Below are 27,212 nucleotides of genomic sequence, written 5' to 3' on the forward strand. Positions count from 1 at the left end.
CAATACAGGAGATGCAGATTCAGTCCCTGGGTCGGGAAGATCCCCTAGAGGAGGAAATGAGAACCCACTCCAGTATTCTTGCCTGAAAAATTCTGTGGACAGAGGGACCTGGTGGGCTGTAGTCCATGGGGTTGCAAAGAGTGGTACACAACTGAGCAACTGAGCACGCACACACACATTTTTGGCACTTTAGCTTCAGAAGTGCTTTTATGTCATACTAGTCCTCCCAGCGACCTTTGGGTGTGGTTGGACAGGTTCGATCCCCATGTGACACTAAGGTCTAGAGTGGTCTGAAACTGCAGATCCAGTCAGTAGCTGAACCAGGACTAGACTCAGCCCCTTGCCTGTGATGTAGCCTCTTCCTCCTAGGCATGCTGCCACCTGTGTTGTCAGATCAAGTGGTGATAGCCTCTTCCATGGGTTGATGAGAAAGAGCTGAACACAGAATATTGTGGCCGAGGAATTCCTTGATGTGTGTATTTTTTAGGTGAATATTTTAGGAAACTTTATTCTATAAAGAGAAGGTAGCATGAAAATAACTTATTAAATCAGCCATTTATAGTTCTTTTCTAATCTTGAGCCTCTTTGAAAGTCTAAAAGCTTTGAACACTCATTTCAGAAAAATGTACATACGCACATAGTTTTGCATATAATGTTAAGGAGTTTATGGAATTCCTGAAAAGTAGGGGTTTCAAGTATTAGCAATCTTGAATTAAGATTTAACTCAAGTATTAAACCATCTTTTGGTTCATTTGCTGATGTAGAACTTAGAAAGCTTAAAGGTTTTGGGGTATATGCAGACCTACTAGATACGGTCTAGTTTTTAATTGTTAAACTGAAAAGAAACACTAGGTGACCTGATTTCTTCTTAGGAACAAATGGAATTGATGTGATCTGCTAATGCAGCATGGTAGTGTTCCTTTAACGTATAGTTCCTGACTAAGAGTCTGGGCTCCACTTGGAAATCCCTGGTAGATATTAATGATGGGAGCAGAGTATAACCTGCCTACTTGCCCTGTGCTCCTTGTAGAGTTTCCGTTAAGTAGCTTTACCACAGAGGAGAAATTGATTGCTGAAGGCCATTTGGTTGATGACGCCTCTTCTTGCCCAGGTTTCCAAAAGAGTTTTGCCAAAGATTCATCTTTAAGTAATGCAGGCTACTTTGTTACAAGCAGCTTTTAGAGATTTAGAGCTTTTTAAAAAAATTTCTTTCCTACTGATTATTTCACAATTATTGGCTATCTTTATGGAACGTTTCTTTGTTAATAGAATTTTTCCTACTCAGAACCCATAAACATTAGTTACTGTAATAAACCAAAGAATTCCAGGAGCCTAGTGGAGCTGACATGGCAAATGATCCAAAGAAGCAAAAATCGTATCACTTCACATGCAAAAAATAGTGTTAATCTTATGAGTATGCATATTTGTTTGCTTTTATTGGGAGCCAACAGACCTCTATTTTCTCTTACCAAATAAAATCAAATAAACCTATGGCTTTGGCCATTTCCAAAGAAAAATTTTCTTGTTTTCTTTGGATGGTATTTGTGGCAGGCACTCAGTATAAATGATATGATCAAAGGTATATTATATACCAATAGGCAAGACTTTTACTGAAAATAATCTCATAGAGAGCACATTACAGAATTGTTCAGTCACATTTTTCCCCCTTCTGACAAAGGTCAGGGAGAAATGAGAACTGTGTTTGATTTAAATGTTAGTAGCAGTTTCTCTGCTCTTGCTGATCCAGGCCAGAGAGCCATCTGGTTTTTCTGTCCTAGTCAATACAGTTAATTGGACAGGGATGCCATTTACTGGAGAAATAATTAATCAGTTATTATGGGAAGAACCTTAGAACTGTGTAAATTGATCAGTACTCAGTGAATAGTAGCTGACTGATGTTTCTTTCTCCATTAGCAGATATTGGGGAATATCAAATACTGTGCAAACACACGTATGTACACACTTTACACTTACACATACACATGGTGTGTGTGTGTGTACACTTTGAGAGAGAGGTAGGGCAGAGAAATTGAGCAGAAAGAGATTTCTGTGTTAGTAAAGAACCTAAGACATATTCTGGGTTATTTTTGGAGTGTATCTGGTAGATAGCCTGTACCTCCTGCCTTCTAGAACTTTTTCCTCTTTTTAATATAGATTTTGGTGGGTGTGAATAGGGGGACTTTTTTCATTTGTTTGTTTCTAAACCCAGTGAGGCCTTAAAATATAATTGATAGGGAGTTACCTATATTCCAAATTTGTCCCTTTATTTGGTTTGTTTAACCATTAAGGTTTATTTATTTTAAAATTTTTTACTGATGCATTTTCTTTTTTCTTTTAATTTTATTGAAGTATAGTTGATTTACAATGTTGTAGTAGTTTCAGGGGTACAGCAAAGTGGTCAGTTATGCATGTACATATATTCACTTTTAGATTCTCTTCTCATATAGGTTGTCACACAATTTTGAGTAGAGTTCCCTGTGCTATACAGGAGGTCCTTGTTGATTCTCTGTCTTATAAATAGTGGTGTGTGAATGTTCATCCCAGGCTTCTGATTTATCCCTCCCTCTACATTTCCCCTTTGGTCACCATAAGTTTGTTTTAGATACCATTAAGGCTTAAATAAAGACGTTAGGGGAAAAAAAACTATTGCTTTGCTTGAAGATGGCTAATAAATAATTTTTTTCCCAGTAAGCTTCTGTTTAGTAGGCATTTTTCCCGTGGTAGGCCATATTTAGATCCTTCTTTGAACTTTCAAGTTATTAACAATTACTTGTGACTTAGGTCACTCTACAAAGTTGGTCTTTATATTTAGAAGCATGGGCCTCTCTGGGAGTCCAGCTAGCAAAATGCCTTTGCATGTAGAAAAAAGTCTTTCTTGAGAGCATGCTCGGTTTGAGAATGCTAAAAGATGAAGAAGGAGCGGGAGTTGTTGGAGGGCATTATGGCAGTCTACCAGAAGAGGGGGTATTTTGTGAGTGCCTGTTTTCTCTAAAGGTTAATAGATTGACAGAGGACATGGGGGTGAATAGAATAGGGAGAGTGCTATTAGGTGATTTGGGTGGGGTGGCTGGTGGTGGCGGTGGTCATGCTGGTGCCTCTTGAACCTATTAAGGGAACAATTGTTGCTCTTGTGTGCTTGAACGACTTAGTATCTCCATACTGACAGTGGGTTAGATAACATGCACTGGCCTCAGGTTAACTCTGCTTAAGATGACTGGGTTGCATCAAGATCAGTAAACAGGCTTTCCTCTTGGGATATGAAATGAATGAACAGTAAGAGATGAGGTTAAATTGTAGCCAGCCTTTAAGCTTTGTGGCCAGCTGAGAAGGATTATGGATGGTGTGCATCCACACAAGAACTTATGCTCATTTTTGCACTGGTGTCACCTATCTTAACCCACAAAGCCAAGTGAAAACTGGGTATGTCTTCTACTCACTGATCTAAAGTAGCCTGTGGGTCTCCCACCTCCCCAACCCCACTATACCTCAGCATTTTAGGAAGTGGGGCTCCTATTGCCTAAAAAACGGATTCCCTAAAACATTCTTTCTCCTTTGGTACCCTGCCCTGTATGTCTGTGTTAGGATACAAGGTGAGACACTCATGGGAAGTGAGTTTTTAATTTGTCACTCACCCCTCAGAGGCTTCAACCTCCCTCAACCTGGGAGGAGAGGGATCTTTCCAACTGCTCTGATGATGTTAAATGTATCTCTGGACTCAGCCCACTTGAAATGATGCTTATTTTTGCAGAGCTTTAAACAGAAAGAAAGGGAAGGAGGTTGGGAGGAAGAGAAAGAAAGAAAGAGACAGAAAGTAAGGGAGGATTGGAAAAGCGAAGAAACAGATCTCTTTTGGCTTCCTAGTATTTTAAAATAGCCCAGGGCTCTAGTCTTTCTCCTAGAATGTTCCTCTCCCAGATATCCATGTAACTTGCTCCCTCATTTCCTTCGGGGCTCTGCTTAAAATGCCATTTTATCAGAGAGGCCTTCTGTGACCACCCTACATAAAGTGGAACTAACCACCCCCAGCACTCCCTATATGCTCTAAGCTGCTGTTTAAGTTTTCTCTGTAACACTGTTACTGGACATATTACATATATATATATATTTAAACTTTTTTTCCCCTATTCACTCTCCAGTATATATGCATAAAATTCTTTTCCTCTTCCCACCCAATAAAATGTAACTCACATGAAGGTAGGGACAGGGTCTTTTTTGATCAGTGCTGTGCTCCTTTCCCTGGGACAGTGCCCAACACATAGTAGACATTCAATAAATATTTGTTTAATGAATACATGGATGAAATCATTTTTATTTTACTCTCCCACAGTCAGCAGGATCCCAGGCAGCCAACTTTTAATGTTGGAAGGGGCCCAGCAGACAAGCAAGAAATGCCATAAATGAATTCCTCAGGGCAGTTATGTGATTCTAGTGTGTGTGAACACTTAAACGGTCTGACTAGACGGCAGTGGGTCAAGACCCCCTCCTTGGAAATCATCCCGAACTGTTCCCTTGTGGTGGTTGCAAGAGGAAGAAAGGGTCGGGAATTGCCCTTATCCCTGAGAGGAAGCCTGTACGTTGTACTCATTTTCTCTGTATTTCTGGAGCTGTCATATTAAATCCAAGAGGCCTTAGCTCTGCGGGAGTTTTCTTCCTTCTAAGGCACTCTTCTGAGTCAGCATTCTGTCTGGGAGTCCCCTTGAACTTGTCATAGCTTTCCCTGGTGAATAGTTGAACAGAGGAGGGAAGCACTGATCCTTCGCAGTGATGTATTAATAGTAAAACCTCTGAAAACCCCAACCTCAGCTCACACCTTTTTTAATATTTATTTTTTGTTTGTTTAGTTTGGGAAAAGTATGGGGGTGGGCACAGGGTAGAGGGAATTCTCTGTGTGAAGTTTTATAGCCTCTTTTAAATACAGAACATGAAATGATGAGCTGTTGAGTAATACGTGTATTTTATATATAAATTATTAGGCACAGTTCTTTTGTGTTCTGTCCCCCCTCCGCTGTGTGTCTTAATTTGGGTTCAGATTTCAGATACAAGTAGTTTATTTGGAAATGCAGGAAATATCACAGGAGTGGAAAAGAGAAACAGGGAAAGGAAGGATGATTTAGTGAGCCAACTACAACTGTGGGCAGTTGAAGTTTGATCCTGAGGGGAAGGGGCATAGAACACATGAGATGCGTGCGTACTCGCTTGTGTCTGACTCTTGCGACCCCGTGGGCTGTAGCCCACCAGGCGCTTCTGTCCGTAGCATTTTTCAGGCAAGAATACTGGAGTGGTTGCCATTTCCTCCTCCAGGGGATCTTCCCAACCCAGGGATCGAACCCACATCTACTGCTTCTGCATTGGTAGGTGGATTCTTTAGCACCACTGAGCCACCAGGAGATCCTTTAGGACGCACACTTCAGGCTGTTCTACCTGGGAACAAGGCAGGTTGAATATTGATGTGCCAGCTTCCTTGAATCATTGTAGGAACCTGCTCCCAAGGAGGTTCATTCCCTAGAGCAGCCTGCAGCCTCCTGGGCCTTGGAGAAGACTTTCGACTAAGAGATATGAATACTGGCCCTTGGCGATCAGGTACACTGAGCAGTAAGGCCTGAGAGACATGAGCCGGGTATGAAGGAGTGAGTTACCCATGCTTCTGCTTTCTCCTAAAACTACATGAGTACCATAGCTTTATCTTTGCACTTTGCTTTAGCCTTTTTCTACCACAGCTTTACCTGGGGGTGGCTCAGGGCTCAAATCTGTCTTGCCTTGACCTCTGTGACTCACCAGGCACCTTATTTCTCATAACGGCACCTAGTGATGTCTGCTTCATGGCATGGTAGTTGTGTACCCACATGTAAGTTTTCTACTTAAATTAAGTTCCTTGGGAATCTGGATATTACCTTATATTTCTTTGTAAACATCAGAGTGCCTGGCATGTAAGTGCTTGGCTCTTGTGTAATTAGTGAATTTTCCCCCTAACTGCTAGGTAGTTTAGCCAAACAGACTGTGAGAGGAAAGCCTTGGGCTCCTGAATTCCAGCTTCCTAACTTCAAATAAGATAGTATCATAAACTGCAGGGAGTTAGTGAATGGACCTTAAATCAAGACAAGGAGGATTCATCTTTCTTTTTTTCTTTTATTTTTAAAGGAAAAATTTTAAGTGTATAATATTGTGGTGATAAGTACATTAACATTGGTCTGTAACCATCACCAGCATCTGCCTCTAAAAGTTTTTCATCTTATAAAACTGAAACTCTGTACCCAGTTAACACTATCTCCCAACTCTCCCCTGCCCCCCCACTCTTGGTAAAGCAGCATTCTACTTTCTGTCTCTATGAATTTGACTACTCAGTTATTCTATTAACCTCCTAAGTGGAAGCGTACAGTATTTGCCTTTTTGTCATGAACACACAGTGTTCAGGATACATCCGTGTTGTAGCTCATGTCAGTATTTCCTTCCTTTTGAAATCTGAATTATATTCCATCATGTGTATATACCACATTTTGTTTATACATTCATCTGATGATGGGCACTTGGGTTGCTTCTTTGGCTGTTATAAATAAAACTGCTATGAACATTGTTATATAAATATCTGTAAGAGATCCTGCATTCGGTTCTTTTAGATATATATCCAGAGGTGGAATTGATGACTCATGTAGTAATTTTATTCTTAATTTTTTGAGGAACTGTTTTCTATTTTTTTGATAGTAGTCATCCTAATGAGTGTGAGACAGTGTCTCATTGTGGTTTTGATATGCCTTTCCCTAATGATGAGTGATGTTGAGCTTCTTTTTATGTGCTTATTGGCCATTTGTATATGGCCATTATATGTTTCTTCTTTGAAGAATGTCTGTTCAAGTACTTTGCCCATTTTAAAAATCTTTGGGTTTTGTTGTTGAGGAAACTTTTTAATTGAAATGTAGTAGGACTAGACTGAGTTTCTTTATTTTGAACATACTTATGTAGTGACTTGTCAAGTAACCATGGGCCAGCAGTTTAGGGACTTTCAGCCCTGAACTGGCTTCCATCATTCCTTCACAGGGTAATCATAGAATCCTAGAACTAAAGGAACCTTAGCCTCTTCTGGTTGCCATAACAAAATACTACAGACTGGGTGACTTGTGATTCTTATAATTTCAGTAATTTCTTTCTAACAGTTATGGAAGCTGGAAGTCCAAGGTCAGGGTGCCAACCTGATTGGATTGTGGTATAAGCTGTCTTCATGGTTGCAGCCAGCTGACTTCACTGTTTCTTCAGTTGGTGGAAGGGGCTAGGGAGCTCTGTAGGGTCTCTCTTATAAGAGTGCTAATCCCATTTATGAGAGCTCTACCCTCAAGGTACAATCATTTCCCAAAGGCCCCATCTTCTGTTACCACATTGGGCATTAGGATTTGAACATGTGAATTTGGGGGAACACAAACATTCAGACCAGAGCAACGAGCAACCAGGTGAGGAAACTGAACCCACTTCTTTTTCCACTGTGCCCTGGGCCAAATCACCTAGTCCCTATGGATAACATTTTCTTCATCTTTGAATACAAGTTTCTTTATCTCCTTTATCATGTCACTTAGTAGTGACATGTGTTTTGTGGAGTGTTTTGTGGAGAAGGCAATGGCACCCCACTCCAGTACTCTTGCCTGGAAAATCACATGGATGGAGGAGCCTGGTAGGCTGCAGTCCATGGGGTCGCTAAGAGTCAGACACAACTGAGCGACTTCACTTTCACTTTACACTTTCATGCATTGGAGAAGGAAATGGCAACCCACTCCAGTGTTCTTGCCTGGAGAATCCCAGGGACGGTGGAGCCTGATGGGCTGCCATCTACGGGGTCGCACAGAGTCGGACACGACTGAAGCGACTTAGCAGCACTAGTGTTTTGAAGACTGGTAAATTGATTTTTAATGATTATAATGTATTTAATAATGTATTTTTATTAGGCATGGGGTTGTGCTATATTGGACTTTTACTTTTTTTGGATGTTCATAGTGTCATTTTTAAGTCAGAAATTTTCATTAGAAAACTGTAGGCCTTTATTTTTCCAGGTAAATAAGCAGATGGGACCAAAAGGCAGGAAGTAATGCTGAGCTAAATGTAAGGTAGAGCACTTTGTTAATCTTTGGAAATAAGTGAACTCATAGAATTGCTCACTGGTTGCCATTAGACAGTGTTAGACAATGCTCTTATGAGTTCTAATTAGAATAGATCTGGCTTAGTGTCCTGTCTTTTTGAGATCAGGCAGTTTGAAGCCACCCCATAAAAGGGGCGCTAACTCATAGCTGGATTGACTCAATGATGTCAGATGACAACAGGCAAGTTCAGGATGGTTGGGCTTGCATAAAAGGTCTCTGGGAAGCTCCTAAATTTTATTTTTTTTGGAAAAAATGTGGTATAAAGTATATGTAATATAAAACTTAACACTGTAGCCGTCTATAAAGTGTGCAGTTTTGTGGTATTAAGTATATTCACATTGTTGTGTAACCATCACAACTGTCCATCTCCAGAACCTTTTCATCTGTCTAGACTGAAACTCGATACTCATTAAACAGTAGCACCCCATTTCTCTTCCCTCCCCATCCTTGGCAACTACCATTCTGCTTTCTGTCTCTGTGAATTTGACTACTCTCTGTTCCTCATACAGCAGCTGTCTTTTTGTATCTGGCTTATTTCATTTAGCAAAATGTCTTTAATTTTTACTCATGTTGTAGCACGTGTCAGAATTTTCTTTTTAAGGCTAAATAATATTCCATTGTATGGATGTATACACCACATTTTATTTGTCTGCTCATCCCTTGATGTACATTTAGGTCATCTCTGCTTTTTGGCTGTTGTGAGCTTTATACTATGAACATTAGTATACTGATATCTTGAATTCCTGCTTTCAGTTGTTCGTTATATACCTAGGAGTGGGATTTCTGGGTTATATGGCAGTTCTATGTTTAACTTTTTGAGGAGCCTCCATTTTCTGTTCCACAATGACTGCACCATTATATAGCCCCACCAGCAGTGCACAGGGGGTCCAATTTCTTCACATACTCACCAACACTTGTTTTCTGCTTGTTTGCCTTTGGTAACAGCCATCCTAATTGGTATGAAGTGGTACTTCATTGTGGTTTTCATTGTAATTTCCCTAATGATTCGTGATGTTAAGCATTTTTCCATGTTATTGGCCATTTTTATACTTTTTCTGGAGAAATATCTATTCAAATCCTTTGCCCATTTTTAAATCAGTTTGGTTTTTGTTGCTGAGTTTTAGCCAACTAGTCTTCTGATTTGTAGATACTTTTAAGAGAGTGCTGTGCTGTGCCTTATGACTCTATGTTCATTTATCTTATTTTTAAAAAATCTTTTCCTGTATAGATAGGTAGATACATATATTATCAATCAGTACATAAGTAATAAATACTTTTTTTTTTGTTTCAACAGTATATCCTTTCAGGCTCTGATGACTTCAACCTGTACATGTGGAGAATTCCTGCAGATCCAGAAGCAGGTGAGCATATCCTTAGTATGAACCTGCTGCTAATGTTGGCACTATTGACCTTCTGCATGCTGTGCCCTGAAAGGGCAGATCTGTAGAAACAGAGGAAAATATTTCTCCTTTAATATAATAAATGTATTAGAGAGTAGAGAGTAAACTTTAAAATAAAAATTAGAAGCCAGATTTAGCTATAACCTTCATGCATACCCTTATCTGACATAATCATGCTCAGATTTTTTTCTCCTAAGAACTTTTCTTTAAACTTCTTAGAGCGCCTCCTCTTCATTTTCCTCTCTCCTGTTTCACACTTGGAATATTTTTTACCTTGCTTTTCCTTTATCGATGCACACATTCCTGCTCCACTTATTACTCTACACACAGTTGTTAGGGCCTCTGCCCTTCCTTTGGCCTCCCTGGTGATGTTAATTAAAAGGAAACTTTCTTTATTAATGGACAGTTGTACTCCCTGGAGTTTGGCTGATCCCATACATGAGAGAAATTAGGAAGAAATGTTTCTGCATTTGCTCTAGATGTATTCTGAGACAGCTTTCTCTAAGTTTGGATCTAGGCCATCTGAGCTTTCAGGCAGCATGGATCATTCTTGATACCAGTGTCCTCACGTGCTCAGATGAGTGTTTCATTTGGTGGCTTCCTACTGGTAGAAAAATGCCTATTTTTTATTCTCAGGACAGTTCAATACAGCCATCTGCTCCAGGTGATACATGGCATCAAACTGGAAAATGGTAGGGAAGTAATAGAGGACTGTGCTGATAATATTACACAAAATGTGTCAAGGGCTTAGAGTTGAGGAAAGTTGTTGCCTTGCCTATTGCTGAATTAACAATATTGTTACCAAACATCTGCCTTTCAGAACTTGATGAGGCTTACTTTTGGAAAAACTATCCTATTGCTATGCTCTGGTTACTAAACAAGTTACAAAAGGCCTTTTTCCCCTTCTGGAATTTGGAAAGTGTGAATGAAGCATCTTACCTTTGATGTACAACCAGATGGGACAGCAACAGTCTATCTGAACAAAAAATGATGTTCTATCTCTAGAATTAGTCCTGTATTAAGTCTCCCACCCCCATACATCTTAGATTGATTAGCTGAGAAATAAACTTTGGGCTTAATTGTATCTTTTACATGATCTTGAAAACTTTTCATTATTAAGTCTATGTGACTTTTAAAATGGAAGGTGGACAATTTCCCTCTCCCAGGACTGTTCTCTGGAATCTTTTTCATGTTTGTATTGAGAGAAGGGGGAAGAATTAGCAGTAGTATTGTAGATTTTTTTCCCCTGCTGATTTCTGTACTGGCTTAGGGTATGGGCCACTGTTAGGCTGCCTTTATATGTAGATGATTATGCAATCTCTGGGTTGGCAGGGACCCTCAGAACTGATATAGGACTCCAGTACTGAAACTGGGAAATGGGTGCCTGGACCTTCCAAGGATTGTACAGGCACAGTTAGTTTAAAGGAATCCATTTGTAGGTTCTTAAATTCCATGTGTATTGGCTGTTCCCACCTCCTTCTCCCATTGTCCTTCTCCCACTTTACAGAAAAAGAAGCAAACAAACAGACAATCAAAAAATACCAGAAAATCAGAAATACTCCAGAAATATCTGACCACTTGAACCTTGGCATGGTGCATTGCCCCTAAGGTATAAAAATCTCTTAAGGTGGCAAAAAAAAAAAAAAAGAATTCTTTAATCATAGGGCTATAACGCAACCCGCCCCCTCCCTTCTCCCTTATCTTCTTATGCAATAAATTGCTTATTTATTTTATAACAATTGGTTTTTATAAAACATTAAAAGTGTATCTGTTTTGATCAGTTGTGTTCCAGTAAGAATTGTAATTCCCTGGAGAAGGAAATGGCAACCCATTCCAGTATTCTTGCCTGGAAAGTCCCATGGGCAGAGGAGCCTGGCGGGCTACAGTCCATGGGGTCACAAAAGAGTCAGACACAACTGAGCAACTGAGCAAAAGAATTGTAATGATAACTCTAATCCTATACAGTACCAAAATGTTAACACTTAGAGCCTTACGGTCACAGCAAATAAAAAAAAAAAATTGAATTTGTATTTATAGTTTTGTTGGTGAGTCTGATAGAATTTTTATAAAAATATATTGTGTTGAAATTTGGGGGAAAGTAAGTAAAGTAGAAATGTTATTTCAAAGAGGAAAAAGGAATGATGTAAAATTTCTATTAAAAAATAGTTAGACTTCATGGCACCCCACTCCAGTACTCTTGCCTGGAAAATCCCACGGACAGAGGAGCCTGGTAGGCTGCAGTCCATGGGATCGCTAAGAGTCGGACATGACTGAGCGACTTCACTTTCATTTTCCACTTTCACGTATTGGAGAAGGAAATGGCAACCCACTCCAGTGTTCTTGCCTGGAGAATCCCAGGGACGGGGGAGCCTGGTGGGCTGCCGTTTATGGGGTCGCACAGAGTCGGACACAACTGAAATGACTTAGCAGCAGCAGCAGAGGAGTCCGTGTAGGATGCAGCAAGTTCCCACTGCAATAAGTACAAAACTCAAATTACAAAAGCCACCTTTTTAAAGATGTCAGAGAGCTGTGGTAATAGTGTGTGAGAAGATCTAAAGTTCTGAAGAAGGAAGAACCTTCCCAGCTGAGCAGAAGGTCTGGCTGTGCTCTGTCCTGATGGTATCTGTGCCCAGGTTGTCAATGGAGCTGCCATGGAGACAGCCTCTACCAGGGTCAAAGGAAATCAGAGTTTTCAACAGCCACGTGGGTTGATAGGATATATTAGATTCAGAGGAACCCAAACACAAGACCCATCTTCTCTGTAGGACATTTGCTGGGTGCTGGGGTTGCACTGAGAGTTAGGGGACTAGACTGGAAAGCAGAATGAAATGCCTATGGTATACAGTGCTTAGGAGACAGAGTTCCCCTAGTGGGAGGGGTCTGCTCCACAGGACATTTTGAACCTGCTTGGAAAAGGATAACAAAGAGATAAGCTTAAAATCTCCAAAGGACAGAAGCAGAGAACAGAGGTTTCACAGGCTGTCCATCAAAAGCCCAAGAGGCCACACTCGAGGATGGAGCTGGACCAGAAAGGCAAAGTGTAGTCTCTTGCAGTCTCCTGGTGTGGAGGACACAAACTCCCATTAGTGGAAGAGACCTGCAACATGCAGTCTACAGGCCTTGCCTTTGAGAGATTTTAAACCAGAAGTAGACTTAGTCTGACTAAAGAAGCAATCCAGCCCTGACTTGGTCCCTCCTGATTGGATTGAGGATGATCAATCTACTTCTACAAAGAAGTAGAATGGGTAAATGCTTGATGGAGGACATGACTTTCATCTCTGTATCAGTCTGCTATGGCTGCCATAACAAAATCCCACAGACTGGGTTATTTAAACATCAGAAATGTATTTTCTCACAGTTCTGGATGTCCAAGATCAAGGTTCTGGCAAGTTTGATTTCGCCTGAGACCTCTCTCCTGGGCATGCTGATGACTGTCCTCTCTTTGTACCCTCACATGGCCTTTTCTTGCTAATGTCTCATTGCTAATGTCCCTTCCTCCTCTTATGAGAACACCAGTCTTATTGGATTAGAGTCCTACCCTTATAATTTGTTTAACCTTAATTATCTCCTTAAAGCCTCTGTCTCCAAATAGTCACTTTGAGGGGTTGGGGCATTGACATATGAATTTGCAAGAGACACAGTTCAGTCCATAACAGTCACTGTGGTTCTTTATTCTCAGTGTCCAGTATGCAATAAAAAAGTTATGAAACAGGAAAATGTGGTCAGGGATCAAAAGAAGCCAATCCACAATATTATCTAGATATTGAAGTCAAATAATCAGGAACTTTAAATATTGTAAATGTGATAAAGAAAATAGAAAAGATGGACAAAATGGATAAAAAGATGGAGAATTTCAACAGAAAATTGGAATCTACTTAGAAAAAAATCATGTAGACATTCTAAAACTGAAAAATATGTCTAATACTAAGAATTTTTTGGCTGGGTTTAATTGTGAAAGGACAGGTTTGGTGAATCGAAGACAGGTCAATAGAAGACATTCAAATTGAAGGACAATGAGAATAGAGAATGGAAAGAGCTAAACCAGAGTGTAAGAGACAAGAGGGACATAGATGATCTAACATATCCCATATGAAATTGAAATCCCAGAAGGATAAGAGAAAGTGAAGCAGAAGTAATATATGAAGAAATAATAGCTGAAAGTTTCCAGAACAAATGAAATATGCCAATTTTCAGTTTCAAAAACTCAGAGTAAATATAACAATACAGATTCAAACAAGCAGAGTAAATACAACACACCCAGGCACATCATAAGTCAAACTACTGAAAGCAAAAGATAATGAGAAAAAGCCTAAAAGCAGCCTGAGAAAATGGACAAGTTACCTGTAAATAAATAGCAGTAAGATTGATGATCAAACGATGGGAGCCAGACTGTAACAGAATGATATCTTTGAAGTGCTTAAAGAATTAAAACCTGCCAACCTTGAATTCTATACACGAGGAAAATATCTTTCAAAAATATAGGTAAAATAAAAGGCATTTAAAAAAAAGAAATTGCAGAGTTTTAATATAATTACTTAGCAGCCCTCATGAATTAATCCATCTAAACACTGAGCATCTACTGGTTATTTGCATTACAAAAAGAAAGGCAGCTAGACATGAGCATGCTGATGAGAAATATGGCGGTGCCTAGAGTCTTGCAAAGTACAACAACCCTGAATCTGATCAGACCTCAGGATCTAGCTTTAATTTGCAGGTAGCACAGAGGACGGAGGGGTGTATTGTATTACTACTACATTATGAGGATACAATCCACAAAACCCAGACTGTCAGAAACTATAGGTGAAATGATCTTATGTTCTTCAACAGATACATTCTGATGATAAAGGATGGACAGGGGGTAACCTATTGTATAAAAAATCCAAAAGATATATTAACCAAAGCAAAAGTATTTAGTAGGGAATTCCCTGGAGGAATTCAGTGACGGTTCAGTGGTTTAGGGACTCCATGCTTTCACTGCTGAAGGCCCGGGTTTGATCCTTGGTTGAAGAACTAAGATCCTACAAGCTGTGTGGTGTCCCCACCGCCCACCGCCCCCTCCCCAAATGAAAAGTATTTAGGAATGTATACTGAAATGAATAAAAATTGTTTTAAAAAGCAAGAAAGTGATTAATACAGAAGTCAAGGTAATGGTGTATTTGTGGGGCTTTTGTTTTTGTTTTTTTTGGCTGCCCTGGGTCTTTGCTGAGTGTGGGCTTTTTCTAGTTACGGCAGGTGGGAGCTGCTCTTCATTGAGATGTGTGGGCTGTTCATTGTGGTGGCTTCTCTTGCTGTGGAGCCTGAACTCTAGGCCGTGTAGGCTTCAGTGGTTGCCGAGCCCCGAGTAAGTTGCTCTGCGGCATATGGGATCAAACCCGTGCCCCCCTGCCTTGGCAGGTGGATTCCTAACTACTAGACCACCCAGGAAGTCCCAGGATAATGATTTCTCTAGGGAAGGGAAGAGGCTGTAATAGGAATGAGGCACATAGAGGCCTCTGAATGGCCAAGAACAATTCCATTTCTTGACCTGGGTGTTGGTTATATAGGTGTTCATCTTACAAAATTTCATTAAGCTATACTTTTTAAAATTTTATTTGATTTATGATTTTCCTTTATTTACTTTTGGCTGTTCTGGGTCTTTGTTGCTGGGTGGGCTTTTCTCTATTTGCAGTGACCGGGGGAGGGGGGCCTACTCTCTAGTTGTGGTGCAAGGGCTTCTCATTATAGTGATTCTCTCATTGCAGAGCATGGGACCCCAGGCACAGGGGCTTCAGTAGCTGCAACTCCTGGGCTCTAGAGCACGGGCTCAATAGTTGTGGCGCATGAGCTCAGTTGCCCAGTGGCATGTGGGATCTTCCCAGACCAGGGATCAAACCTGTGTCTCTTGCACTGGCAGGTGGATTCTTTACCACTGAGCCACCAGGGAAGCCCTAACTTATACTTTTTATGCTATTTTTGGTACCCTTTTTTTATTCCCTGATGAAAGGAAATAAAAAACTAGTGAATAAACGTTTGTCAAAGAAAAATCACAATATAAGTAAAATTTTATTAAATGAATAAAAATGAAAACATGATATCCCAGCAAAGGCATTTACATGCTGGAGTTTATTTACCCTAGATCAGTGGTCTATAGAATTTTCTGCTCACATACCCATCCCCACAATAATATTTTTGAGTTATAACTTAACATATATTCAAGTACACTTTTATTGAGGAATTTTAACTGAAACCCTCTGCTAGGTTGCCCACCATGATAGCATGCTTGTTGCCCCAGAGCAACTCCAGTGATTAGAAATTTCTTCTATGTAATTTCTCTATTTTTAACTGTTGGCCATTTGTAGTTTTAAGAAACATTTAGCAAGGTTCAGTGAGCCAGACATAACATATAAGGGCTTAAAGTGGCCCTAAGTCTTAGCTTTGAATGCTTAGATGATGGAAAGTCTGTCAGGAAATTCCTAATCTAATGTACTGCCTCTTTGACTTAACAGATCTGGAATGAGGCTGAGTTGCTGTCTCTGTTCATGCCATTTCAGAGTAAGATACTGAGGCAGGCTATGTGGGGAAGTTGGCTTGCTGTTATATGCCTTAATGGCATAATCAGATGACACGCAGTCGACATTTTTTATTGAATGCCTGCTGTGTGCTTCTCAGTGCATGCCAAATGCTGAGAACTAGATGGAGAGCAGTGCTAAGTGTGAGCCAAGAGCAAGGGCATCTTTTTCTTCTGCACGCTTCTGTTCAGAAAGACTGACAATCACTGGGGAAATGTTTTGCTACACAAATGCCAAAGAGATGAAATTTATTTATTATATAAACAGAATTTAGTATTATTATATAAACAGAATTAGCCAGTTGGCTAAGTAATTCACATAGGGCTGGGATTCTCCAGGCAAGAATACTGGAGTGGGTTGCCATTTCCTTCCCCAGGGGATCTTCCCGACTCAGGGATAGAACCCTGGTCTCCAGTATTGCAGGCAGACGCTTTAACCTCTGAGCCACCAGGGGTTGCCATTATTATATAAACAGAATTAGCCAGTTGGCTAAATAATTCACAAAGGGCTTGCTAGTAGGTTGAGGAAATAATTTCAAGATGTAAGACCTAATACTCAGGATAAAACTTCCTACCTGGAAAATTAGGCTCAATTTTTTCAATTGATTTCAAATAACAACTCATTTCTAAAAACCTGTTTAAAAATCAGAGGAAGGAATAGAACTGGGAATTTCACTGTGGCAAAGAAAAAACAACCCATCAGAATATGTTTTACACCTCTGAAGTACGTAGGAAGAGCATCTGTTTTTATGTGACAGTTCTGAAGATAAACAGACTGACAGTTATGTATAGAGTCAGCATGGTGTATAGGAAGGAGCATTAGGCTTAAAATCATACCTGGATTCAAGTCCAGTACTTCCAATAACGGATTGAGTGATTCTAGGCAGGTTATGTAACAGCAATTGTGGGTCTCAATTTCTTCTGTAAAATTGCTACCCCCACCCCTCACCCTACCACCTCATATCATGGAATGGTTTAACAGTCTTGAAGGCTTTCTGAAAACTAGATGTGTTCAAATGGAAGACATCGTTACTGCTATGGATAAGATCAGTGCTCATAGATCCATAGTTTCCAAAGTATTTGCTCCCTAGTAACTTAGGTAATAGAAGTAATGGAGGATTTGATAACATGTGGTAGAGGTGGGTGTCTCTGGGAAATATTCATATGACCTTCTCCTTCCCTTTTTCCTAATTCTTGTTGGAAAGGGCTTTAGGGTTTTCACTGATGGAGTTGCTTCCCCTCAGATATGCCTCTACACTAAGACCGCACTATTTATGGAAAGAAGCACAGTGTAATAGAGTTGGTAGGCCTGGGCTTAAAATTTCTGATACATTCATCTTCTAGTCAGAGGCTTTGGAAAAATTGTTTAATCTTGCCAAAACTTTCTTCTCTGTAAGATAAGAATATTAACAATGTAAACAATAACAACAGTAATAATAATACCTAGTTTCTTAGGGATATTTTAAGTGTACTCAGTAGCTACTGAGTTGCTATTTATAATAAGTGCTGCTATTTCTCATTTATTTATTTTTTTAATTTTTTTATTGTTATTTTTTTTACTTTACAATATTGTATTGGTTTTGCCTATTTCTCATTTTAAAAGCTTTCTCCTTTTTAACTTTCCTCTGAAAAACTCCTTAGAGACCAAGATTTGGGCCTTATCTGGTACCCTCCTGAATGGTCAGTTACATTTTTCTTGCACAAAGGCTGCTCTTGACTCATTGATAGTTTAAAAGGGGAAAGTCCTATGACAGATTTTTCCTTGAATGGAGGGGGAAGCATACAGCTCTTCACTGCAGCCACCCCCACTGCCAGCAGGCTGAGGAGGGAGGCTGGAAACAGCTGTGGGTGCATCTCCATGAGCCTGCCTGTGTGTGCATACTCTGTCTCTCCTCTCATTACTCTCAGAGATGCATTTACTCTCAGGGAGTCAGACCTGGGCATCTGCTTTTTCCCAAGTAATTGGAGGAACAACTGTTCTTAATTGTTCACAAGTAGTTGGTTGCAAACACATGTGAAATACAGATGATGAAAGAAGAATTTCGTGTAATTGACTTTTTTATACAATTAAGTGTTGCTGTCTGTGGGCCTTTTTGAGCTTTACTGACAGCACTGACTATCCCCATCTGGCTTTTCTTAGCTCTTAAGTGGTTACATGATCCCCAGGAAGCAGCCACTGCTCTCTCTGTATTGTCACTACCCTGATTGTATTTCTCTTTATGTTTGGAAACTTGGAGCCCTGGGAATGTTCATGCAGACCTTTTGGAATTACTAAGAGATTGTTTGGACAACTCTTTTTTAGATATAGTGAGAAAAAGTAGTGGTCTCTTGCCCCTCACAGCCCTTCTTAATTTCTGCTGGTAGAGTCAGGAATGAAATAGATTAACTGCTTGAACAGGACTTACCAGACCTCATTTTAGTAGATAATAGCTTTAGCCTTCTCCTTCAAGCCTTGTTCCAGAGAAAATAATGAGATTTACTTTAATTTGTTCACTTATTGAGTACCCTTAGATAAAATGTTATACAAATCCAATGGGTGATTGAAAGATAAACACTTTCTTGCCCTCCAAGAACTTCTACTCCAAGAGAGATGAGAAAAGGGTATATGTGTGTGTGTGTGTGTGTGCGCGCGCGCGTGCTAAATTTTAAAATGGGTTCCAAGGCCTATAAAAAAGATAATTAAGGAGAGCTTGAACAGATTTGGGGAATCAGTCAAGTTTTTATGGAATTAGTGTTTCAAAGGATCATGAAGGATAGGTAGAATCTTAGCTTCTTTATTTCTCTACTCCTACTGTAGTCAGAAATGCTATAAAAGAAACATCCAAAATTGACATCAAGAAGATGGAGAGAGACACTTGGATAATCCACATGTTGGATGTTGAAGCCCACCAGTGGAGATTAGGTTCTTTTCCTGCATTCTTATATTCCAAAGTCTAATATACATGCCTTTTCATTCATTCATCAGATACTTGTTGAAAACTTACCATGTGCTACGTAGACACTGTTTTAGAAACTTAGGGTACAGCAGAAGAACAAAACAGCCCTGCTAGAATGGAGCTTACATTCTAGTTGGGGAAACAGACAATGAACAATAGATACAATAAATTACATAGTGTGTGTAAAAGGTGCTTTGGAAAAGGAAAAATTAGAACAGAATGAGGGAGATAGGAAGTAGTGTGGGGAAGGGAATCAGGGAAATATCATTTTAAATAGGATATTCAATATAGTCCTCATTGAAAAGGTCACATCTGAATAAAACCTCATGATGGTGCGGGAGCATTGCAGAAATCCAGGGTAAGAGAATTTGAGGTAGAACCAGCATGAAGGTTTTGAAGTGAGAGTGTGTCTGTTATGTTTGAGAAATGGCACGGAAATCAATGTGCTGAAGCGGAATGAGAGAGGGGAGAAGAATAGAGCTCAGTCATAGAGGTAAGTGGGATATAGGGGTGTCCAGTCATGTAGGCTCTTCCTATAAGTGAAATGGGAGCCATTGGAGAATTTCGAGCAGAAGAGTGACTTCATCTGACATGTTTTAACAGCATCACTCTGGTTACTGAGTTTTGAGGGTAAATGATGGGAATGGGACTGCCAGCGATAAAAATGAGGAGAACCAACAGGATTCTCTCATAATACAGGTGAGTAAGTGATGGTGGTTTGAACCAAGGTAATAGGGGTTGGAGTCTAGTTAGGTTTTGAAAGTAAAGCCATCAGAATTTCTGATACATTAGATTGGGAGAAAAGGTGAGCAGGTAGAGTTTGAGATGTCTCTAGAGATGCTGAGTAAACAGTTTGGATATAGAGGTATGGAGTTCAAGGAAGACCTGGACTAGAGGTAACATTTTGAGTTTTGGTATCAGCACGTAGGTGCTGTCTGAAGTTTTGGTATGACATTGGTAGTATCTGAAGCCACAGACTATATGAGGTCAGCAGTGGGTGAAGTGAGTATAACTAGGTAAAGAGAAGGGGACCAAAGACTGAACCCTAAGGCAGTCTGATGTCAAGAAGCCAGGGAGAAGAGCCAAAAAGGAAATCAAAAAGGAGTGAACGTGTTGAGGTTTGACAGAAAACAACAAAATTCTGTAAAGCAATTATCCTTCAGTAAAAAATTTAAAAGAAAAAAAAAGGAGTGACCAGTGAAGTAGCAGGAAAACCATAAGAGGATAAGCCTAGGAATACAGTGGAAAAAACATCACATGAGGAGGCAGCTCTGCTGAATCTTGCCAGTAAGTCAGATGAGATGAGTAGGATGAAAACTGAATTAACCATTGGATTCTTTGGTGAAAAACACCGAGCCAAGTCTTATTGCTTAGGGGAGGACTAGGTAATTGCAGAGTTTTGAAGTCAGTTGCATCACTGAGATAACCTTTGTTACCGGATTTTCCAGCTTCTTTCTCTGTAACGTGGTGCCATTTACGTCCTCGTTGGCCACCTCGCCCCATCCGTGTGTTCTGCAGCCGTCCGTGTCCTGCCCTAATCTAGAGCTACCAGATGAAGTCCTCCCATGAAGTGCTGAAAGCATTTCCTGTACCATAATCTGTGTTTTTTTAACTTGAGTATTAAGTTTTTAAAAATACCACTCTTAACAGTACATGCGTGAGTGCTGAGTCCTCTCCAACTCTTTGTGATCCCCGTGGACTGTAGCCTGCCAGGCTTCTCTGTCCATGGAATTTTCCAGGTAAAAATACTGGAATAGCTTGCTATTTCCTATTCCAGGGAATCTTCCCAACCCAGGGATTGAACCTTCATCTCCTGTGTCTCCTGCATTGGCAGGCAGATTCTATTAACTACTGAGCCACCTGGGAAGCACTGACCGTCATTTGTTAAGTCCTTATACGCCCAGCTCTTATTATCGTTGGACATGTCAACATAGAAATCCTGGAAGATCAAGGATGTTTACCCTCTTCATGAGGACCCAGTGCTCTATTTTTTTGAAACACAAATCTATCTCCTGCTGTCCTAATTTCTTATCTTCCAACAGACCCTTCCAGTCATCTAGTCCCTGTTCTGGTTCCTCACTCTTGTTGTGAGGCTCCCCCTCCTTAATCTCTGTGTTGTCCATTGTTTCTCCTTCCCATTCTCACAAAGGTGTTTGTCCTGCCCATTAATTAATGGACTCTTAGGAAGGAGTGGAAAATCCAAAGGCTGTAACAAGAAAACTAATACTGCCATTTTACCCAGTTTGATTCGGAGTTTATTTCAGAACAAAATACTTCAGTGTCCTGTTCTGTAGTCAGTCCCAAGTGCTGCTGAGGATCACACCCTAGCACAGTGGATAAGTTTCTGTTTGAACCAAAGCATCTAGAAATCCTGACCAGGGTGCTTTTAGCTTTTGGGTTGAAAACATCCTCATTCTTGGAGGACTTTGTTGAAAATGAATGAAATTGACAAGAAACAGAAGTAATTGAAGTTGGCAAGAAGTGGGAGTGGTGTCCTGACCCTCTTGAGAGGCTTGAGGGGACAAATCTCTGGCTGAATCTTATGAAAAGAGCGTAGTTAAGAAAAGAGAGCAGTGAACACATGTTGGCTTAGTCGTTTCTCTTCTCTGTGCGAACATTTGGCCATGGCATTTTAGAAAGGTCTTTATCAGGGTTCTGAACAAGGTGTTTTTTCTGAGTGCCTTGTGTTGCCTAGAATCTCAGGATAGTGAGTGAATCACTAATGCTGGGGTCTTATGAGATGGCCCTCTCACTCATTTTCTTTTCTGAGGTCTTGCAGTAGAATAGAGAAGTAGAACAGATAAGATATAACATTTCCCACCTCCCTAGTATCCCTTCTGAAACAAAGGAAAGATGGATATATGGAAACTTTGACCTCAGCTTAAAAAGAAACCTACAAAATGGTACCGGCACGTTTGGCTGAGCCAGCCAGAGCAGATGGTTTAGAGAAATGACCATTGGTTTGTACAGAACTTTATAAACAAATGACAACTCAAGAATGACCAGGGATCTTATTCTTGAGTATGTACTGTTATATTTATTGGTACCATTATTAGTAATAACATAGTAACCATGGGGTGGAGTTGATCCTTACCAGGCCTCTTACCCACAGATGAGTGATGACCCTAAAGGGAGATTATGTAGGTTATGTAGTTTTTATCAAAAATATTCCCTGCCTAAGTTTTTTAAGCTTGATTTTGCTGTTGATGGGCAGGCTCTGCTTGGATAATGGAGGAGAGGAGAACCCAAGTTCTTACTGGTATTGGCGTCTTGACATTAGTCATTTGAGACTCAAGGAATCTATCTGATTTATACACATCTCCAGAACTGATAAAAATTTCTTCTCTAAACTCATTCTATGTAAATTGTACAGTAGCAGCTGTTTTCAATCACTTGAAACCTGAAAACTGGAAAGGGACTATAGAGAACCTCTCTGAAGCCTATTCATTGCTGTGATTCTGTGAATAGCCTGGATTACTTTATACAGATGGCAGCAGTAATTCTTTCTGTACCTGTTCCACTTTTAGTCTCTTGGCTTTATTGACGTCCTCCTCTTTTTCAGGTTTCTTGGGTAGGAATGAGACACTATCTTGTATTAAAATTACTGCCAAGAAGAGAAACCAAATGAGGTCACAGCGTGTGAAAGAGCAGTAGAAACAGATTTTCCGTGGTCTGAATTTTTCAAGCACTGATACCCTTCAATTATTCTTTAGATCTGAAAGTTAGTGTAATTGTATTGTAAGTCATCTTCGACAGAAAGATTGGTTTAGTTAATAAACCTTGGTTCTATGGTAGCTGTTTCTTTAAGACATTCGACCTTCTATCTCACCAAAGTCCTCCTTTAGTGGTACTTATTCTAGAATTGCCCTCTCCTGAAACATTGTCTGTTCAACAGTGGTTACCTGCTTTAGTTCAGGTGTTGCACTCCAGGTTCTAGGTGTGCAGGAGATCCAGTTCTCCTTCATAGACTGTTTGGTGTTGGCAATGGAATGAAATGTCCTGTGCTGATACTATAGACCTTGCACTCAGGATACCATTGGATAGAATCTTCTCCTTACCCGCTTCTGCCTGTGCTCAGTTACTCAGTCATGTCCAGCTCTGTGCAACCCCATAGACTGTAGCCCATCAGGCTCCTCTGGTCCATGGGACTTTCCAGGCAAGAATACATGAGTGGGTTGCTGTTTTCTCCTCCAGGGGACCTTCCCAACCCAGGGATCGAACCCGCCTCTGTCGAGTCTCCTGCATTGGCAGGTGGATTGTTTACACCTAGCACCGCCTGGGAAGCACCCCACCCGCTACTAAATTTAGGACTTAAAGTGAAAACCAACTTATATGATGACTGCCAGAAGGATTTAGAAATTGGTTATGACCTTCTGATTCTATCCCTATTCAAACCTTTTCATCTCTTAAAGGCCACTTATACAATGGAAAGGATATTAGGCATTAAAACCAAACAGACTCTGGTTCAAATTCTGGCTCTGCCAAGCTAGTTGGAAGAAGTCAGTGAAATTCTCTGAGTCACTTAAATTCTTTTTCTTAGAAGCAGAAGGATTCAATGATATTGGTACTAGGTTCAAGCCTAAATTTCTTTGCTAGTGACCACCCCAGTGGAGGTATGGATAGGAGTGGGCTGTTGAAACGTAGGATTGAGAAGAAATGCGTGAGCCGGATTGCTGCTTATTGAATCAACCATTTATAGAAAAGAAACAGACCCAAAGGAACTCTTTGGGGGTGTGTTGAGACAACTGTTTTAGATTCCCATGGATCCCTCTTAGTTCTCTCAAGTTTCTTTTTGTTTTGACTAGGCTCAGGCTACCTTCCCCTCCTCCCTCCCCACCTTAGGAACCTGGTACACTCAGGATGCCTCGGTGGTCCCGTCATGGCAGCCTACCTGGGTGCTTAAACCTTTCCTGACTCTTTTGTCTCCATAAAAACACACCTATGTCCCAGTTACTTTCTTCTCTTTTATGATTTATTAGCAAATGTGATGATGTTGGGCTGAAATACGAATAGCTATAAGTGTAGTGTCCATTCTGGGTTATTCAGATGTTAATAATGTCAGACATGGGGCAAAATTTAGGGAAAGAACATTTTTGTCACTCGGCAAGTAGAGTAAGCACCTGGTGCTAGCCAAGTTGACACCACTCAGAAGTAAATCAGTGCAATCTCCAACCTCTTGCTGTTGCCAAAAAAAAAAAAAAAGATACGTTATGTACATGTCAGTAGAGAGGAATATCTCTCATGAGGCAGGACAGGTGAAAAAGGAATTGTGTCAGGAGGCCAAAAGCAGAAGACACCTTCTGCAGAACTGGATTATCCCTGGAAGAGGGATATTGTTCTAGCCATTTTCTTTGCAGATAGTGAGATGAGAAATGTTTGGCATGAATGTTTGAACTGAGTGAAGTTGGCCCTGGGGTGGAGCACATGGAGCCAAGGTGGTGCCAATGGCACTTTGTGCCCCAGCGATGCCGCACTCCTGACAAGGTCTGGGAAGGCTCTCCCTGCTTAAATAAATGAGCACTCATTTGTCTGTGTCTGTATGCATCACCGGAGAAGGCAATGGCACTCCACTCCAGTACTCTTGCCTAGAAAATCCCATGGATGGAGGAGCCTGGTAGGCTGCAGTCCATGGGGTCGCAAAGAGTCGGACACGACTGAGCGACTTCACTTTCACTTTTCACTTTTCACACAATGGAGAAGGCAATGGCAACCCACTCCAGTGTTCTTGCCTGGAGAATCCCAGGGACGGGGGAGCCTGGTGAGCTGCCGTCTATGGGGTCGCACAGAGTCGGACATGACTGAAGCGACTTAGCAGCAGCAGCGGCAGTATGCATCACAGTTTGCCAGTCGACCAGGAGCACATGTCAGCCTGTGTGTACTGAGCTGTTGATGGCTGCTTAAAAGTGAGCTTTTTCAAGACTTGGGTGCCTGTGTCCTGTGGGAGTGTGATGCCCTTACCAATGAAGTTGAACCTTTAAGATTATCCCAAGTTCATAAATGATGACATTTTCATCTGTGTTATAAGTTCTAGGCCTCTGGTACTTTTCTCATCATCAAAAAAGAAGGCTTACAGGATGGTCCATAAGATACTGGTTTCTATCAGCAGCCTCCATACATGATGTCTTCAAGGCCCACCCTCTGTAATTTTCCATACTTGGAGTCTGCTTACTGTGAAAGTGACCCGTATCTCCTTGCTTTATCCTTAGTTCTCCCTATCAGAGTGAAGACAGAATTTTCTCCATTATTTTCCCAGAGGTTTTTGTATGTTTTGTTTGCTACTTTCATCATAGAAATTGAGGGCAACTAGATCAGTGATGTTTTGGGTACACTTAAGTAATTATATGTTTCTGGTTCTGCATGTCCCTGGCTTAGCTGCCTAACTGTTCCCAAGCAGATCAGTCTCATTTTGCTTATGACTGGCCTTTTCTAAGGTAACACTGGGATTCTATCCTAAGGATCAAAAACTTGAGAAATGTTTTAAGTGGCTGTGGCTTCATTGACAATGGAATTGCAGTGGGTGGGTGTGGGCAATGCTTAAAGGCTAAATAAAGGCTCTGGGTAAGAGCACATATGTTGAGAGATATTTCATCTTCCTTCTTTCCATAGCAACTTTATCTGTAAGATTAGGCATTCTGCTGGTGATCAGTTAGTAAAAAATTTCGACTCTGGTTCAGAGCTGTTTGTTTGCTATTACTGGAGCCTGTTTACTTCCATCTGTTTCATCATTTGATTTTTGTTTCCTTCTGTCTTCCCAGGTGGCATTGGTAGGGTGGTCAACGGAGCCTTCATGGTGCTGAAAGGGCATCGGTCTATTGTTAACCAGGTCCGATTTAACCCCCACACCTACATGATCTGCTCTTCTGGTGTAGAAAAGATTATCAAGGTGAGGCACATTCCCCTTTTGTCCTTTTAGAGAAATCACTGCAAGTTTATAAATGGAAAAAAACAAAACAATGTATGTAGCACGTCATAGCTAAACATAACTAAAGGTCTATCAGAATTCTTAATTATTTTGGCATATTACAAAATATGGAAAAATTTATGTTATAATAAATAGAGCGGTTTTTAAACCCTCCTTTCAGGATGGACTCTTTTCTTAAAAATTAGTCACGAGGCTTTGAAACCAGATACTACCTGTATGCTGCTGCATTTCCAATGGTGTTTGATCTGGAGTCTGATGAATTCTGCTTTCCAAACCCCATCTGGAGATAAAGAAGCTACCATCCCCTCAGTTACTGGGTGTGCACTTTGCATTAATTGCTGTCCTCATATGGCACAGATACAACAAGTGACTTCCAGAACCATAGCTAACTTGTCTCAGGACATATCAGAAACCACTTGATGTGGTTGTGATTGAGGATGAACACTTGGCATCAGTTGCGCATTGACTGAATGAACGTAACCCTGCCAAGGGATATTTTTAGAGCTTGTAAATGAGAGACCCAGTCTGGCCTGTGTCCACGGAAGGATGGCCCACTGCCCATCACTCACATTCCAGTGGACTGCTAGTAACCCTTCTCCACAGCTGAGAAAATGAGGGCTCAAGACAAATGATGAATTCCTGAGGACCCTGTGATGACTTGACTTTTAAGTAAAGATAGGTGATATCTCCTCCCTCTTCCCCCCAGCAAAACATAAAACTCCTCACTTTCCCCCAAAATAACAATTGAAAACTTGAGGGAGATTTCAGGGGAAATGTGAAGATTGATTTGTAACAAATGGATAGTTTTCATTTTCTTTTGTTCTTTTTTTAAAAACTATCCAACTTAAGTCTGAGACAGAGGAAACTATCAGAAATGTAATGTTGGAGTATGGGTCGGTATTTTTATTTGTCATTATTCCAACTCCCTTTATTTAGGTTTTATTGTTGATCAGGGCTGACTTTCACGATTGCATACATTTACTTACCCATAAATAAACAGGGCTAGACCTAGACTTAGACGGTTTTTATAGACTTTTTCTTTTCGCAGAGGATGAGATGTAAATTATAAATTTACTGTTTGGGGTTAATTATATAGCTAGCAGTGGTAAGGCCAGCACCGGGCCCCATTCTTTGCTCTCCTCGGTGTCTGGCCGCCCTTCCCGTGCTGGTGGGAAGGCAGCAGGTGGCCTGGCGCTCCCGCTGTATCTGTTCCTCTCAGCAGTCCTTCACTTGGGTGATCACTGAGCCGCCCTGTCCCTTGCGTTGCTTTCCCTTTTCCTTTAGCGT

General features: G+C 40.7%; 1 protein-coding gene across 2 annotated transcripts in view; it reads left to right on the forward strand.

The window, feature by feature from the left end:
- DCAF5 (DDB1 and CUL4 associated factor 5) overlaps positions 1 to 27,212 on the forward strand; it is a 93,875-nt gene that overhangs the window by 57,657 nt on the left and 9,006 nt on the right. For both annotated transcript variants that reach the window (XM_010846699.1, XM_010846698.1), the window contains exons 7-8: positions 9,415 to 9,481; positions 25,759 to 25,886. In XM_010846699.1, coding sequence (XP_010845001.1) covers positions 9,415 to 9,481; positions 25,759 to 25,886 — 195 coding nt within the window. The remainder of the gene's footprint in view (positions 1 to 9,414; positions 9,482 to 25,758; positions 25,887 to 27,212) is intronic.

This window comes from Bison bison, unplaced genomic scaffold (assembly GCF_000754665.1).
Source record: "Bison bison bison isolate TAMUID 2011002044 unplaced genomic scaffold, Bison_UMD1.0 scf7180017864239, whole genome shotgun sequence".
Classification (NCBI taxonomy): domain Eukaryota; kingdom Metazoa; phylum Chordata; class Mammalia; order Artiodactyla; family Bovidae; genus Bison; species Bison bison.